General features: G+C 38.6%; 1 protein-coding gene and 1 pseudogene across 1 annotated transcript in view; one reads left to right on the forward strand and one right to left on the reverse strand.

The window, feature by feature from the left end:
• Nucleotides 1-474: 474 nt before the first annotated feature.
• LOC106553563 (general transcription factor II-I repeat domain-containing protein 2-like) lies at nt 475-2145 on the forward strand (annotated as a pseudogene).
• Nucleotides 2146-4629: 2484 nt separating this feature from the next.
• The window catches only part of VSTM2A (V-set and transmembrane domain containing 2A), a 31327-nt gene continuing 16907 nt past the window's right edge, over nt 4630-19049 (reverse strand). Inside the window, 1 exon segment of the mRNA XM_014072087.2 lies at nt 4630-5782. Coding sequence (XP_013927562.2) covers nt 5694-5782 — 89 coding nt within the window. The 3' untranslated portion in view covers nt 4630-5693.

Below are 19049 nucleotides of genomic sequence, written 5' to 3' on the forward strand. Positions count from 1 at the left end.
AGACCTTGTTTCCTATTTGGGAAAGCTGAATGTGTCTCCCCCCCCCCCCAACTTTACAATCAGAGACTAAAAGGCAGCCCTGAAAATATCAGAATCTGATCAGAAATAGAGGTAGCTTAACTAGAGAGGTTGACTAGCCCTTGTGGTTGCTAGGTCAGCTTCAGAATGAAAGTGGATTGCTGATTTTTTTTCCCCTCCACCCATCGAGGATCTCTTCGGTATCAAATACATAATTTCAATTTATCAAAAGGGGCTACATCAATTTCTTTCTCTCCGTAGATGCTCTGATGTTGCTACACCTGCTCAAAACATCTCGACTCACAGCTTCCTACTGAGGCTCCAGAATAGATACCTATAGTGTTCACAACTGCTCACCTCACTTAGCACCTTGGACTGTGCAAACTCAGACTGCATATAGACAATTTCTGTCTTGAAGAAAACCTTCATGCCTATACTGATATTTAAACCACAAATATGGCCAAACAGAAAGTGGACTTTGAAAACAGGTGCTTTCAAAAGAGGTGGAGGCAGAGTATCTATTTGTTGACATTGAGGTTAAGGCCTTGTGCTGTGTTTGTGGAGCTAATGTGGCTGTACTTAAAGAATGTAACATGAGATGGCACTGTGAGAAGAAACATCAGGACAAGTACAAAAACCTGGACATACAGCAGAAGCTAAAGAAAGTGGAAGAATTGAAAAAGTGTCTGATATCATGGCAGCATATGTTCAGAAAAGCAAAATCACAAAGTGAAGCTGCTGTGAAAGCTGATTTTATAGTGGCAGAAGAGATACGTAATCACCCTGGCCATTTACAGAGGGAGCGGTTTGTGAAGTGCTCCATGATTAAAGCTTGCATGATTGGTCTTGCGTCCAGACCAAAAGCAAACATTTTTGAATGTAAGCCTAAGCAGGAATACTGTTACTGATCACTGATCACTGATTTACAAGGACAGTTGATTGAAAAGAGAAAATATTTCATTGCATATTCCCTTGCCTGTAGATACTGACATTGGTGACATGGCACAGCCAGCAATCTTCATCCGTGGATTGGATTCAAATTTATTCATTGCAGAAGAACTTTTGGTTATGAAATCAATGCATGACACTACCACAGGAAAAGACATATTTGAAGCAATATCTAAACGTGTAAATGATATGAAACTGCCCTAGGACAAACTTACAGGATGGATCATATACCCAGGAAACACTATGTGGCAAAGCCCCAAAGATGGAATATATAGTAAGCACTGTAACACAGACAGTTAACTTTATAAGAGCCAAAGGTTTAAATCACCATTAATTTAAATCTTTTCTGGAGGAAATACATTCTGAATTTGGTGATCTTCCCTATCACACAGAGGTCTGATGGCTAAGTCGAGAAAAAGTGCTCAATATATTTTTTGAGTTGTGTAAGGAAATCTGTCAGTTCATGGAAAGTAAGGGAAAAAACTCCATAGTTTTTCGGGATGAAAAGTGGCTGTGTGAATTAGCTTTTCGGTGCGACATAATTAAGCATCTCACTGCACTAAACCTTCAGCTTCAGGATGGGACCATGTGATCACAGACATGTATGATTCAGTGAAAGACTTTCAAATTAAGCTGTGACTGTGGGAGACTCAGATGAAGCAAGGAAAACTGATCCACTTTTCCTGTTGCCAAACAATCTTAAACTAAGTTTCAACTGCTCTGGTCTCAGATGCTCATTTTGCTGATAAACTGAGCACACTTCACATGGAGTTTACATATCACTTTGTTGACTTTGAAACACATAAATTCAGTAATTCATTTGCAGTTGACAGAAAGCACCTGTAAACATCCAGATGGATCTGATAGAACTCCAATGTAGCATCGCACTTAAGGCAAATATGATTCTGTGGGGCCCACACAGTTCACCAGGTTCATCCCTGAAATGATGCCCCAACTGTGCATACAAACTGTTGGAATGCTCTGCATGTTTAGTAGTATATATATGTGTGAGTAACTTTTCTCTGTGATAAGGTTGAAAAAAAAAGTATACACAGAAGTCTTCTCACCAATGCACACCTCCACTCTATCCTGAGAGTTTCCACAGCTCAGAATCTAACCACAAACATTAATGAACTTGTAGGCGAGAAAAGATGTCAAACATCCAGCTTGGACAAATGATATGAAAGAGAGAACTAAATAGTTTATGTTTTTTCTTTTAAATTTATTTTTGCAGATATATTTGAAATATTTGTTCATATTTGAAATGTTAATCCTGTTTAACATCTTGGACATAATATACTCCTGAACTAATATGACACATAGTCTTACATGCAACTTGATCTCTGAAGGCTATCATAATACTGATGCGTTCATCAATGAAATTAAATTTGACATTCCTGGACTACAGTGTGTAATCACCCTAAAGTTGCTTTTTGTGCCTCAGGTTAACAGAATAACAGAGTTGGAAGGGACCTTGGAGATATTCTAGTCCAAACCTCTGCTCAAGTAGGAGATTATATATATTTTAGACAAATGGCTGTCCACTTTCTTCTTAAAAGCCTCCAGTGTTGGAGCATCCACAACTTCTAAAGGCAAGCTATTCCACTAGTTGATTGTTGTTACTGTCAGAAAGTTTCTCCTTAGTTCTAAGTTGCTTCTCTCTTTGTTCATTTTTCAATCATTGCTTCTTGTCCTGCCTTTTGGTGCTTTGGAAAATAAACTGACCCCTCTTCTTTCTGGAAGCCCTTCAAATATTGGAACACTAGTATTATGTCACTCCTAGTTCTTCTTTGACTAAACTAGACATACACAATTCCTGCAACCATTTTTCATAAGTTTTACCCTTCAGTCCCCCAATCATATTCACTGTATTTCTCTGCACTCTTTGCAGACTTTCAACATCTTTTTTATATTGTGGTGACCAAAACTTGATACAGTATTCCAAGTATGGTCTTACCAATGCATTACAAAGTGGTAGTATCACTTCTTGTGATCTTGATTCTGTCTCTCTGTTAATGCAGCCTAGCATTGTATTGACTTTTTGGACAGCTGCAGTACCCTGCTGGCTCATATTTAAGTGTTTGTCCACTAAACGTCTTGCAGTTATTGGTGTTGAGCAAAGTTTTATCTAATGCACCTAATCTGAGTGAGCATCATAGTTTATATTTTGTAGACAGTGAGAAGCATCTGTGTATTAAAAAATTAATATCTACCCTTGTAAGGTAAAGAAGAGATGTATTTTTTTTAAAAATCCCCATTGTCCTGGAAATTCTATTATTGTCTGGCAATCTTATATGTGCTCTCTGAGGTATAGGAAATGACAATTGTAAGGTAGGAGAGGAAAGAAAGAAAGAAACAAAAAAGAAAGAAAGAAAGGAAGGAAGGAAGGAAGGAAGGAAGGAAGGAAGGAAGGAAGGAAGGAAGGAAGGAAGGAAGGAAGGGGAAAAGCCCCTTTCTTCTAAACCTCCAGGTTTGGGACAAGTCCAATTCTCTTTGTTTAAGTTTATAGAACTGTGTGTCAAATTTGAGAAATTAGATGAAGGAGTCAACTGACAGCATTAAGTATAAAAACAAAGATAGCCATTACTCGTGAGCCTGAAATTTTATTCCCAAGTTTACCCCATATTTCAGAGACTGGTTGAATTGAGTTCTTGATTAATAACTATGCTGCCAGACACTGGCATTTTGGATTTGTGTGTGTGTGTGTGTGTGTGTGTGTGTGTGTGTGTGTGTGTAGGTTAAGGGTATAAGATTTTCTACTATCACTCACACCTAATGTTTTGCTTTCACCTGATTCTTAACGAATAGCTTCTCTCACAAAAGAATGAGAAAACCAGGAAATCACGAAACTTTTCTTAAGCCCTAATTTTGGAACATTAAGGCTCCTTGATCTCTGTCCATCTCTCATGTGATGTCATTATGGTGATACAAAATGAAGTTACTGTTGACAAATCATTCCCCCCCCCAAGGATCCTAAGGTGACATATAGTTCTGCATAGAGAAAAAGAAATTGCTACCAAATAATCCCCAGCAGTACAACTAAGTTATTATGCCAAATATTTTTGGTGTGAAAATTAAATCTATATATGTTGATGGGATCAGAGATTCAGACTCAAAAAAGATTAGTCAGTACAGTAGAGAAAGTTTCACTCTGTATTTATGGCAAGAGAAAAACAGCTCATTATGAATCATTGTTATTTCCCCTTGAGGCTTATCGGTTGATATTATATCCCTTTAACAGAAGTAAAGGTTCATTTAATATACAGTCATTAACACATTCTGTTGGCACTCATTTAGCTAAGAAGTATAAAGACTTGGATATCTTTTTAAAAAATCTGATTTCACAATGAAATGTCATTCTCATATTGGCTGTCTCATTATCGCATCATACAGCACAATTAGAATATAATAATTCTGTGTAGCCTCATAAATGAGACTATTCCTATGTTATGAGTAAATTTAGTTGTCAGTATACCAAGTTGTTCTTTTTATTAATTACAAAATTAAAAGAAAACCCACCCAACCAGAGAACAAGGTGCATTTTTTCCTGTCTCTCTTCTTTTTCTCCTTCTTCCTTTAATTATTTTTCTTTGCAGAGTATTTGTAATTGATAAAATACAATATATTCAGAAATAATGTCATGATGTCTCAGCAACTCCAATATTTCCTGTTAGAAACCATAGCAAATTTAATGTGCATTTTTACAGAGTTAGCAGAGAAGTTCATTGCCATCAGCAAAGACTCAGGCCAGTGGAAAGTGATTGCACGAATTACAAAATGCCACATAGCACTGAATTATAACTTACAATGAATGCTTTGGTGAAAGAAAAATCAAGTTGGTGGCACCACATTGTGATAATATTCAAAACTGGCTTGTAAAATGTTCCAAGGAATATCCATTTGAGATTGTATCACACATGAAAGCAGTTTACAGAATGTACTGTAAGTTAAAGTTTGCAGATACAGAAGTTGCCAAATTAAAGAAAATCCACCAAATAGAGAACACACACATATAATATATGTATTTATAGAAACCTTTAAGTACCCCATAGGGGTTGGACAGGCTAATAACTGCCACCATCAAATAGGAAAGAAAGCGATAATCGTCAGAGGAAGAAATCAACTAAGAAAGCCCAACAAAGGCTCCGACACTTTCTTGCACATGTTCCATCACTGTAGATTTTTTTGTACTTATTCGCTGCATTGGATTTATGACAAGATTTGCCATCCAGGAAAGAAGTTCTTCCAAAGGACAAAGATGTTTCCCTCCGCTGCCATCCGAGTAGAGTTGGCATCTGGAGAGCTAGAGGGGCTACATGCTGAGATGTAGTAGGAGGGAAGTCTTTCTATTTAGAGTTATCTCTTTCTGGGATAAGAATCACATCCAGTTTTATAATATCAAAACATGAATGAATAAATAAATAAAAATAAAATATAAATAACAGCTGAAGAATAAAGGGAATTCAGTACTTTCATTTGTTTGACTCAAGAAAAGAAAAAGTATAGAAAAATGTACATTGTCACATTGAACAATACATTTTTACAGTGCACCAATTCTCCTTAAAAAGGAAAAAGAAAAAGAGAGGAAAAAAGGGGAAAAATAGATTTAAAAGAAGGAAAGAAACATGCTATTAGTTTCTTCTCTCTCTATTTTTTAAAAAAGTGTAATATTTTATTTATTGATTTTGTATGCATTTCCTGAAGAAGGTGCTCCATTGTGTAGCGAATTAGAGTACATTGGGTGCAGGGTGGTGGTTGAAAGTTAGGGTCAGCTTTGCTGTCCGCTCCATAGATTTTACAGGTGATTTTCTCTTTGCTTTAAGAAGAAAAAGTGATATTGGAAAAAGTCAGCACTTTTTAGATCAAAGTAAAGCACCCTTCACAAAGCCACAAACAAGAAGCAGGACAGAAAGTCCATGGCTTGTAGCTATCCTCGCACCTGCGGAAGAAGTTATAAGATATTCGCTCATCTTGCAGATTTCCAATGCTTCTTTATAAGGCTGTTTAAACATATACATTCATATATTTAATTAGTTCATCAGCTTGGCTCTTGCACCCATGACTTTCTTGGCATGCACTGCAAATAACAACATATACAAAGGGTTTCAGTCCCACAAGGTGTTTTGCTTTGTAATTTTTGCTTTTAATGTTTTCCCCTAACAATATAATCTAGTCATATGGAAAAAGAGCATTATGAACACATTCTCAAATTGTTCTTTATCCCCAAATTCCAATAATAACTTTACAAAGTGAACTTTATGCCTCAAAGCAAGCTAAACAAAGGATAATTCAAACCCTCGTGGGTCAACATATATGGGCAGCCGACTGTCTTTAGTTTGGTGGGAAACCAGTTCTGCAATCCAAAATTAAAATGTCTATTTTTAAAAAAGAGTAGTGTATTGAGATTTTTAAGAGTATGTTTAAAGACATCTCTGTTCATAAATATTTGTAAGCCTATTGCAGATTAGGTGACACCTTATTCTTTTTTTAAAATAGAGGGGATACTTGTTAATCTTTGAAATCCTGAAAAAAAAACTGCCCATGCTTTGACATAAATTAAGAAAAATTCTGCATAATCAGTAAAGATATTTAGAGAGGATAATCTTGGGGGAAATGGTCTAACCTGTTAGCTATAAATCAGAGATGGAGAAATTCTTTGTGGAACATAGGGATTCAATGAACTTTCTGAGCTCACTACCAGGCTTAGACTACAAAAATAGGCCTGTGTAATGTTGCACGTATGTGCATATGAAGTTATGGCAGACTGTTGAGGTATGATCAACCCCAGACTAAACAAACATGTCATCAGACATAATAAAACAATGAAAATACATTCCTAACTCAAATAGGATCAGGATCCTTGTCTTTCTGAAAGAATGTCTGAGATGTTCTGGTTGTTGCAAAATGTCTTCCCATGTTCTAAGGGTTGATCAGTATTATTCAGTCATGCACATTTGCGAAAGATTTTTTGTGCTTTGAATACAAGATATCCCGAAAGGTAAATTATATAGAATAATATACCTGAAGTGTATGAAGTGACATGTTTTGCTTTGCTAAAGAATGGTGCTGATGTTCTATGATCTATATTCTCTATATAAGGACAAAATAGATGGAGACAAAATATAATTATATGCCCCTTATCTTATTCTTAAGATACTTCTAGCATACTCCTGGCACTGTAGGTCCTCTCCATGCTCTGAAATATTATCTGCCAAGAGTGCTCACTTAAGTTCAGCTGACCTGAAAATATGAAGATGTTTCAAATACTCAGAAGCACTGCAAGATCAGTAAAATCAAGTGCAGGGAATGCACAGAACATAGAATTATAAGATGAAAGGAATCTTAAGGTTTTCTAGTTCAAAGCCCTGCTCAAAGCAGGAGAACCTTATATCATGCCAGTAAAATGATTGTCCAATCTATTTTTGAAAACCTCCAGTGAAGGAGGAGCTACAACTCTGGGAAGCAAGTTATTCCACTGATTAAGTGTTCTCACTGTCAGAAAGCTCCTCTTCACCTCAAGATGGTGCCGTAATGGCAGCCTTGGTGAAATGCTCTCTTGTAATTTTGAAGTTTTCTATTATTTTTTATGACACTCTGAGAATTTCATAAATGAAATTCATATTGAACTTTTGAATATCAAACAATGGGCTTTAAATAACAAACATCTATCTGGGACTATTCCTCCCTTCTTTTCAAATGCGGAAGGAAATTCTGATTGATGACATGGCAATTATCTCTTTCAGCCCAGTAGAAACAAAGAAACAGAAGAACAAAAGAAGGAGGAAGAGAGGTAAGTGAGGAGGCATATTACAAAGGCTCAGGAACATGGGGAAAGCAAATCCTCCTCCCACTTCTGCATTTAATTAATCTTTGCTCAAATAGAGGAACTGCTACTTTTAAATAGTAACATATTCAGGGGTGGGTTTCAAAACTTTTTACTACTTATTCTGTGGGTATGACCTATTTTGTGAGCGTGACTTGGCGTTCATGTGACTGGGTGGGCATGGCCAACTTGATGTCACTCACCAGGAGATGTTATGGATTGGGTAAAATGTGGTGAAGCTCTCTTAACAATGCTCTTGCTTAGCAACCAAAATTTTGGGCTCAATTGTAGTCGTAAGTCAAGGACTATCTCTGCCTTCCTCTGCATGGCAGTCTTGTCCTAGTAAACTACTTCTCCTTTCTGGCAATTTTCCTCTCTGTTAGAGGCACCAAAATAATCCAGACAGTGTAAGGTATCCTGCTGCAGTGGGGGGTTGGACTAGATGACCTCTGAGTAGCCATCTAGCCGTAAATTGCTGTGCTGTTTTTGTTTCTTTCCTTCCTTTTCTTCTTTCTCCCTTCCCCCAATAACTGCTAAATGTTACTTTGTAAACCTGAGCAGCTTTTCAATTTTAAGCAGGACTCCAAAGTTTGCAGCTTTAAGACTTGTGGACTTCAATTCCCAGAATTCCACAGCCAGGCATGCTCAGTTCTGATTTAAAGCAATAGCATTTGTTTTTATCCTTTGCTAATATCCCAGGTAAAAAGTAAGTTTCTTTCTCCCTCCCTCCCTCCCTCCCTCCCTCCCTCCCTCCCTCCCTCCCTCTTCCCCTCTCTTATTTTTAAAGCTTTTTCCCCTTGCCTGAACCGTCAGGGAAAAAAAACCTTTTTAAAAAAGCTTGTGATGGGAAAACAGGTTTGGGGGCATGGCCAAGCCACCATTTTTACTACCGGTCCTGTTCGGTATGCCAGATTTTCACTACCTCTTCTGGTGTACCAGACCATATAGGGAGAAACTCACCTCTGCACATATTGGTAGGAAGCTACCAAGATACATATAGCATGTCAACTGTCTGTCTAGAGCAGTAGTTCTCAACCTATGGGTCGGGACCCCTTTGGGGGTCGAACGACCCTTTCACAGGGGTCGCCTAAGATCATCGGAAAACACATATTTTAAAAAAAAATATGGAAAACATGAAATAATTTTATGGTGGGGGTTCCCCACAACATGAGGAACTGTATTAAAGGGTCACGGCATTAGAAAGGTTGAGACCCACTGGTCTAGAGGCAAGAATATTTTAGACCACAGCTGTTATGTATTAAATATATAAGTTGTGTTAAGTCCTGCTAAACTGAAACTAACTGAAACCTTTAGATGACCCTAATTGTTAACCTCAACTGTTTTGGAGGGAAACTTAGAGCATTTATATTTGTGTGGGCTTTTTCAAGTATTATGATTGGTTAAGGCCTTGTGGGCCCAGAGTATAAATTACAGGGATTTGTCTGCAGTTCCTCAGTTCCAGTTATGAGTCAATAAATGCTGCTGTTTCTATGCTGGTCTGTTTTTGCCTAGAAGGCAAGAACGAAAAGTCCACTACGCCATAGTGGCGATGAAGCTGGGATGCTACAGAGGAGACAGCTGCTGATAACCAAGAGACTGAACTCATTGGGTTATAGCCTGGGTAACGAGCCCCAGCAGGACTAGTCCTCACCCCCACCTACTGGAAAACCACCCTGGAGGCACACTGAAATCACTGGGTATCAGACCAGGTAAAGAACCCTGATGGGACCACACTCCTCGCCTTGCCTGCCAGTAAGACACACTGAAGGCACAGACATATCTGAGGGATCTGTCCCCAGGAATCCTAAGTGCAGCCCAGCTCCAACCGCAACAGTATAGGCATTAAATAGCACCACAGGGCCTTCCCAAAATAGCTAAACTGGGAAGATTCATCAAGTTTGATATTACTCACCCAGAAAGGTGGAGCTCTTACATTTCCCAAGTAGACAACTATCTCCAGGCTAACCAGGTCATGGACGAAGGCCTGAAGGCGGCAATCCTACTATGTGTCTGTAGAGAAGCCACGTTTGATATCAATGAAAACTTGATAGCACCAGCAAGCATAGAAACAGTGGCCTATGCAGACCTTAAGAAAAAAATTAAGTGAACATTTTGAGCCTAAACTCTCCTGGCAACATGAACAGAGATCCGGGAATCTGCAGCAGAGTTTGTGGCAGCCCTTTGCCAAGCTTCACAGTAAGGCAAGTTTCTCGATCTGACTATCTCAGAGACTGTCTCGTTTGCAGCCTGCATAATAGTAAATTACAGTAGTGCCTATTCGCCATAGAGAAACTGACTTTCCAAGAAACATTGAAGGAAGTCATGATGGAGGGGCCATGAAGACTCTCGGAGCACCAAAACCACACACCTTCCCTCCAGCAATCCACCAAGACTGTCAGTGATCCATCAAGAGACCACCAAGAGACCACCAAGAGAAGGCTCTGGGGAGGTCAGTGACATTGAAGAAATTGATCACTTGCGGAGAGAACCACCCAGAAGGCCACGTTCCACAGAGCAAGCAACTCCCCCACAGAGCTGCACAAGCTGCAGGGGACAGCATGACAGAACAGAGTGCAGATTCCACACAATAGCATGCCATGCCTGTGGAAAGCAAGGGTGCATTGCCATAGTTTGCAGAGGCAGCACAAAGGGAAAAGGCCCCCAGGACAGAACATAGTTCAATATTGCTTGGGAAGATGTAGCATCCATTGCACGGGGACTCAATCAAAGAAAAGATAAGCCTCAAACCAAAACTTCAAGGGGTCCCATGCTCCTTGGAGCTAGATACTGGATCGGCCCTGTCCATTATCACCTCCATGACCTTCGACCACATTTGCAAATGTAGTTGATGGCAGATCCTGCTCAAATAATCGAGCTTAGTGCTGACGGACTTCCAGAATCACCATGTTCCCATAAAGGGTAAGCTACCATTAGATTACAGTTCAGAGAATTCAAGGGTACCCTCAGTGTAGTGGTCAGAAAGGGGTCTCGCACCAGCCTCATAGGACTGGACTGGTTCGAGGCCCTGGGCATCAGGGTAACTGCATCCATCAAACCCAAATAGCCAATCTAGAAGCAGTATGCCAACAATACGCTGACCTATTCAACACTGAACTATGACAATACAAATGGGCACCCATTTCACTCAACTTTGATCCAGTAGTAATGGGGCTGTTCGCATCACAGACTAAAAGTGCACCACAAACAAGGCACTACAGCAGAATGCTTATCCTGTACCAGGGTTAGGGTTAGGATTAGAGTTAGGCTCCATGTTTAGGGTTAGGCTCCAGGGAGGCTGAATCTTTGCTAAGCTAGAGCTTGCCCAGGCCTACCAGCAGCTACCAGTAGACAATGCTACCACAAAAGCACAAACAATAGTCACACACACACAGATGCATTCCAAATGTGCCACTTGCAGTTTGGGGTAAACGTAGAACCAGGATTGTTCTAAAGCATTATGGAACGAACACTGAATAACATTCCCAGACTCTGCCTGTACTTTGATGATGTCCTGATCACAGGGGAATCAACAGTGGAACATCTCCGTGCAGTACTCCAACACTTCCGCAAGCAGGTCCAAAACCTAAGAGGAAAAAGTGCCAGATCGGCGTGGAATCCACAGAATTCCTGGGTTTCTGCATCGATAATGCCAGAATCTATCTATCTGAAGCAAAGCTAAAGGCAATTCAGTAAGCCCCCACACCAAAATCCAAGGGGCAGGGCAGCTCCAAGCATTCCATGCCTTGCTCCATTTTTACCACTCCTACAGTATAAGGTTGCCCTGGCAGAACTACTACAACACCTACTAGACAAATAAGCACTCTGGGTCTGGTCGAGCACACAAGACAAAGCGTTCAAGCCAGTAAAATCATTGTTATCCTCTGTCCTAGCTCCTTTCAATAGAACCCTTCCTACACTAGTCTGTGACTCTTCGCCATATGGTATTGGGGCAATACTAAGCCACAGGATGCCAGATGGTAGAGAGTCCCCCATTGCATACTATTCTAGAACATTATTACTGGCTGAAAGGAACTATGCCCAGATAGACAAGGAAGCCCTTGTCATAGTGGCTGGCAGTAAGAAGTTCCACAACTTCTTTTATGGACAAACCTTCACCATCTTTACAGACAACAAACCTCTGCTTGGTCTCTTCACAGCTGACAAACAGACACCACAGATCTTGTCACCATGAATGCTACAATGGTCAATTTTCATGGCTGCATACTTGTACTGTCTAGTCCACAAGCCAGACAAGAAAATGGGCCACACCAATGCTCTCAGCCGACAGCCTCTACCACAGACTGAGCCAGATCCGGCCCTACCTTGTCATATTCTGGCGATCCAGGACCTGCCTGAAGCATCCTTACATGCAGGGGATGTTGCAGCTGAATCCAGACAGAATGCTTAGCTGCATTCTCAACTGGATGTTAAGGAGATGGCCAGAGACCTGGCCAGGCCCTGAGTTCCAGCACTACACTTCTAAAAAAAAATGAACTGTTGACCCACAAGGGATGTGTACTGGGGCAGCAGGGTCATCATTCCATTCAGTCTTTTCTCCAAGGTACTGGATCCCCTACATGAGGGGCAGCCAGGAATTGTTTGGATGAAGGCTCTAGCAAAGAGCTACTTGGGATGGCCAGGCCTGCACAAAGACATTGGGAATCAAGTAAGAAGTTGCCAGGCCTGCCAAGAAACCTGAGCAGAGATGATACAAGTACCAGTGCACTGCTGCGACCATGCACACCCCATGCTTTCACATGCATGATTTTTTGCAGTTCTGTCTACTGTGTATGTATATTAATCCCTAGAGCAGTGACGGCTAACATTTCATCAACGAGTGCCGAAATGGGAGCGTGCACAATCCTTTTCAGCACCAAGTTTCTGTCTGGTGTACATTGCTGGCTCTGCCTGGCCTTTTTGGAGTCCTCAGCCAAAAAACCCTGCCCCACTGCTCCATGTACCTGAGCTGGCCAGGTGCTCTGAACAATGGATGCATGGCAGTGCCATGGGCAGGAGGGTGGGGGTCATGCAAGAAGCCCACTTGGGCAGAGAGGGAGGGAAGCCCCGGCTCACCTGTCCTGGCTGGCGGCCCTGCTCCCCTTGCTCTTGCTCCCCTTGTGGGTTCCAGTTGGTCTTTGCATGTGCATGAATGCCAGAAACTGGATGACCAGGTGTCCGGTGTGCATGCGTGCACCAGAAACCAGAAGATAATCTTTCCGGTGAGCGCATGCTCACTTGGTGGCTGCTCTTTTGGATTCTGGCACTCCCATGTAAAAACCAGCTGGTCAGCATGCCAGAACCCGGAAGAGCAACAGGTGATGGCTCCATGTGCCCGGAGAGATGGTTCTGCATGCCACTTCTGGCACATGTGCCATAGGTTCACCTTAGTGTGTGGCTCTATTATTATTTATTCCTTTTATTATTTTATTTCCTTCTTTTACTGGTATGATTACTATGATTTGTTACATAGTCAGCCAGATGTTCAGACTGAATTTGACTTTTTTGTTTGCTTATTGTATCCATTCCAAGGACCTGGAATAGGTAGATTTGGATATTTGATAGTGTTAAATATCATAGCAGGGTGTAAACTGACTATATATTTGTGATGGGTAAGCACTTTTATTCCAGTAGTTCTGTAGCTTCTGGCTCTGGTTGTTCAGCAAACAATCTTTTTCAGCAGATGTCCAGGACTGCCAGCATCTAGTGTAGTCTTTGTTAACTGGGCAATGACTGAGCCAGTGTGGATTTCTGTAATTTATGTCTTACCATATTTTTTTTTAATGGGAAAGGCAAATCTTTGTCTGACTGCTCTGATTAGACCTGTCCAGTATGAGTGAACCTCTAGCACAGCTCTCATCTTCTTCAGAGCACATAAGCCCCACCACCATGTCAAGGTAGTGCCTCACTGGGGTGCATGTGTCAAGATTATTATTATTGTTTGTCACACAGTCAGCCAGATGTTCATATTGGATTTGATATCTTTATCTATCTATTTAGTCCTTTCTAAGGACCTGAGATAAGCAGATGTGAATGTTTGATGGCATTATAGATATCGTCATAGAATGTAAACAACCCTGTGATGATACTTCCAAATAAAGCTGCTTTTTGCAATTGACTGATAGTGATTATTATTGATGTTCTAGTATAGTATGTCCACAACGGATCTAGGAAAACTCACCACAGCCAATTCACCATGGCTATCTTCCCATGGTCATCTCACTGTGGGACATCTTGTTGTGAGACAATTCATTTTCTTCTACACTGTTTCCATCTTTGTCAGTGGAAATAATGTTGATGAAATAGTGGCAGATAATATTTATTGCATTGAGCTATCCCATGTGGAATTGTTTACAGCGAGTTCTTCCATAGAGTGTAGGCAAGTTGTCCAATGTGAGTTGGAGGTGGCAAGATAATCGCAGCAAGTTGGCCATAGAAATATTTTAGTTATCTTTCTATGGCCAACTTGCAAGTTGGCCATGGTGAGATGGTCACGGCAAGGTGACTGGAGCATTTTGCTAGTCTATTAATATGCTTACTTTGTAATGAAGTATATTGTCTGGCATGATCTGTTTGTAACAAACCCATCCTTGCTTCTAGTAATCACCTTGTTCATTTCCAGGTGTTTACTAATCTTCCCATTTATTATCTTTTTCAGGATTTTCCCCAATATTGACGTCAAGCTGACTGGCCTATAATTTTCTGGATCCATTTCCTCCCCTTTTTGTACATTAGTATAACACCAGCTCTTTCCCAGTCTTCTGGTACATTTTCTGTGCTTTAGAAGCTTTGAAAGATTACATTCAGTGGTTCCAAAATAACATTTGTTAGCTCCTTCAAAATTTTGGGATGGAAATCATCTGGTTCAGTTCATTTGTACTAATTCAGAGTGCATAGATATTATCTTACTATTTGCTTGCCTATTTTTGATTTGTATACCTGTTCTGCTTCCCTCTGCTGTTTTTGAAAGGTTGGGCTATTCCTTTATTTTGTATAAAAACTGATGCAAAGAAGGAATTAAGCTGCTTTTTCCCTGTCACCTGTCATTTTCTTGCCTTTTGCTCCCATTAGTGGACATTGTTTTTTTTTACTTGTTCATATAGAATAAATAGTGTAAGTATTTTGTGTAATTCACATCCTTCTGCACTTTTAGGTCACAATTTTTAATAATAAACTATAAAAACCCCAGCTGCTGATAGGCTTTTGGATAATGACATATATATTCCATACTAAATATCCCTGGTCTTGATTTCATTAAATTAATTCATCAAATTAAAATTGATCATGAAATGTACGGATTGAAAGAAACTCAATTCAATAAAATTTATTTCTTAAATTTCCAAGGCTATTTGTAAGAAGGAAAATGTTTCAATTGACTGCACTTATTGTTTTATAGAATTCTTGATCTTCATGAAAAATAGGATAAAATATGATTCGCAAAAATACTATGTTGAGCATAATAATAGCCCTTTTATGACTTTAAATAATGCTGTTTTGTTATTTATCTCTACTTCTGATTAGGGTACTGGAAGCTAAAATATACAAAGAACAGATGCAGGAATTGGGCATGTCTAGTTTATTAAAAAGAAGGACTTGGGATGACATGATAGCAGTGTTCCAATATTTGAGGGGCTGCCCCAAAGAAGAGGGCTCAATCTATTTCCCAAAGCATCAGAAGACAGGACAAGAAGCAATGGATTGAAACTAATCAAGGAGAAACTAACTTACAATTAAGGAGAAACCTCTTGATAGTTAGAACAAATAATCAGGGGAACAACTTGCCTCCAGAAATTGTGGATGATTCAACACTGGATGTTATAAAAAAGGGATTTGTCTGAAATGGTACAGGTTTACTGTTTGAGCAGGGATTGTATTACAAAACCTCCAAGGTCTTGTTATTCTGTTATTCTTTTGTTATCAGCAAAATATTGTTTAAACATCATGACTTTAAATGCATAACTGCAACTGTCCCATATAGATTATTTTAAGTTTACACAAAGTAGCAATAACTTATCACAAAATTTCCTATCTACTAAATGCAAAACAAACAAAGAATTGAAGGGTAATACTAAAGACAATAAAAATCATTGTGGATTTTCTATAAACAAGCAGGATGTGAGAAGAAAAAATGATGAACCAGAGCTGCTCATTAAATTAGTTCACCACTTGGTTTTCAAAAATGTATTTCAGAATACAGCATATATAATCAGAAAATCTGAAAACTGTAGATATTTATAAATTATTGTGAAGTTTTATATATTGGAACAAATTTATGATATTCACAAGGGAAAGGCTAGTAGAGGTATATATGAATGCAGAGATCCATACATATTTAAGAAAATGTGAAAATGTTTAAAGATAGATTTAGATCTGTTTCCAAAGCTAAAGTTGAAAGTTAATATGAATATTGCTTGAAATGCTATCATAAATTTACACTGATTCTATAAAGAAATTGTCATTATAATGATGTTACATTAATCTCTACATGACCCCATGGTTCCTTTAAGTCTTATGATTCTATGTTCTATGGAATTTTTTTTATTTTGTCAAGCATGTATATGATAACATATATAAGTATATATAAGTATAAACATAATTTTGAATACATGAAATGGATACGAATAAAAAGGAACATTGGGACAGGGATGGTAAGCACATTGGTGCGCTTATGCATGCCCCTTACAGACCTCTTAGGAATGGGGTGATGTCGACAGTAGACAGTCTAAGGTTAAAGTTTTGGGGGTTTGGGAAAGAAACCACAGAGTTAGGTAGTGCATTTCAGGCATTGACCACTCTGTTGCTGAAGTCGTATTTTCTGCAGTCGAGTTTGGAGTGGTTTACCTTAAGTTTGTATCTATTGTGTGCGCATGTATTGTTGTGATTGAAGCTGAGATAGTCATTGACAGGTAGGACATTTAGCAGATAATTTTATGTACTACGCTTAGGTCAAAGGCGTCATCATTCTAAGTTGTCTAAGACCAAAATTTCAAGTCTGGTGGCATAAGGTATTCTGTTTCAAGCAGAGGAGTAGAGGACTCTTATCATGAAATATCTCTGGTTTTAAAGAAATGATTTTAAAGAAAATTCAGTTGAAAGTACGTCTGAATTAATTATAGGAGGGACTGAGAGAGACTATGAGAGGAGAAAAGAAGGAGGGTCTATGTGACTGATGAGAGACTTCATTAGAAGATCACAAAAGAGCATTACATGACCCTAGGACATTGCAACTGTTATAGATATGAGTCTACTGCCAATCATCTGAATTTTGATCATGTGACCGTGGGAATGCTGGAACAGTTATAAGTGTGAAAAACAGTCATAATTCACTTTTTTTAGTGCCACTGTAATTTTCACTAAATGAACTGTTGTAAATCAAGGATAACCTTTAAATGGGTTTTAGCAGTAGTATGGCCAAACGAAATAGACATTTAAGAGAAAGATGACTATATTTGCCCTATTAAATCCCTGTAACCAGTGTCATAAGAATTAGTTGTTTTAGAAAGGAACTGTATAATGTAGCTGTGCTGGCAGACAAAAAGTGATCTTTGCATTAATTCTGTGTCTGAGAGATCAAGAATGTATCACTTTATGAAAAGCAGAGATAATTAAAATTCGGGTTTTATGCAATCTTCATATTATTTGCAGAAATATGAGAATTTCTTTTAATAGTTTAATTATATCCACTCTTCTCCCACTTTCCTGACTGTTTCCTTTTCTAATTGCAGGAGGAGAATGCCCTTATCAGCATGAGAAGTTAAAGAGCCTGATTGCCAATCATATTTAGCATTTATATTGTCTCATGGCTTAAGCACTCTTTTTTTCCTCCACTTGATGGATTTCTACAGTGCTATTTTCAGTGAAATCTTCAGCTTCACTTTTCCCATACTATGTCTGAAAATAATTCACATTAATAGGATTCTGCTGTATTTAATTTTTTCTTGAACATTTTTCTTTTTAAGTTTGCTTCTAACAGAAGCATCACCATTATGTATTTAATGTAGTAGAAACTTGCATTTATATAGTTGTAATAAAACCTAAGTTTGATCCAAAAACTACTTTAACTGGAATTTGTTGGCAACTGCAAGCTATTTTCCAGCCCAACCTCCACTCTTGTATGCCATAGTAAGGTTTATTCAGCTTTGTTTTTCTGTTGAAGTCAAATAACCAAATGAAGAACAATAAAAGTTACTAAAGAAAACCTAATTTGAATTTTTGAACAAAATGTGGAACAGTCATCAGAATGAACTATTGGCTTATAAAAATCTCATCTGAAATATATTTTGAAAAATGGATGCCTGGGATTAGCTGTACAACTAATACTTTCAGTTAAAAATATTATAGAGTTGTTTTGAAAATAAAGGCTTATGCCCATATTTTATCATAAATTATTAATAACAAATACTATGCACATATTTGGGGAAAAAATATCAAGCAAATCTGAGCAACAAAATTCAATTTGATTTTGAATATGGTGTAACTCACAGGGTGACATCTGACATTCATAAGTGCTAATCTACTCACTAAATAGGTATATATAGAATCGATATTTCATATAAGAAAGAGATTTTTGGTCACATAAACATGAGAAATATCTCTGTCATTCTGTCAGAAGAAGAAAATGTAAATTCTTTTTTTTTTAAAGAAACTGTTTGAAGGCAGAACTTGAGTTGTCAGAGGAAGATTCTGAGGAAAAGACTAGGGAAATGACTGAGTTCCATCCATTTCTCCAGCAACTTGAATATTAACTCATTGGAATCCCAAAGTTCCAGAATAATAGAGACAGAAGGACTATCTGTTTGGGGATGATACTGGCAGGAATTACAAACATAGGAACTCTAAGCAGGAGTGGGGAGTGGGCAAGTAATGGAGAGAGTTTCTGTTTGAGGTTGTCCAGCCTTCTACTTTCTAGGATCACACTCCAGTACAATGTTTGATTATGTTTTTCTCCCTACAAAGATGAAAATTTCAAAATCTGCTTAAAATTTTCACAATTTCATAGCTTTGAGCATGGCAAGTTTCAGGTATTTGATTTCATATGCAACTATCTATTTATAAATGCACTTAATCTTTCAGACAAAAAATATATGAAATATACACATTATCTTCCAAAGATAATGCTATTTCCTTGAATTTTGGAAACTTATAACAGTGTGGTGTGTGTGTAGGGGGGGTGTTTATTGGAAACATAATAATGAGAAGCTTTCCCAAACTATTCATGTCTAGTACTTCTAATATTCTGCTGAACAGAACATCAAATGCTGAG

The sequence above is a fragment of the Thamnophis sirtalis genome, unplaced genomic scaffold (genome assembly GCF_051295495.1).
Source record: "Thamnophis sirtalis isolate CommonGarterSnake01/CBP01778 unplaced genomic scaffold, rThaSir2_p1.2 scaffold_4, whole genome shotgun sequence".
In the NCBI taxonomy this organism is placed as follows: Eukaryota; Metazoa; Chordata; class Lepidosauria; order Squamata; family Natricidae; genus Thamnophis; species Thamnophis sirtalis.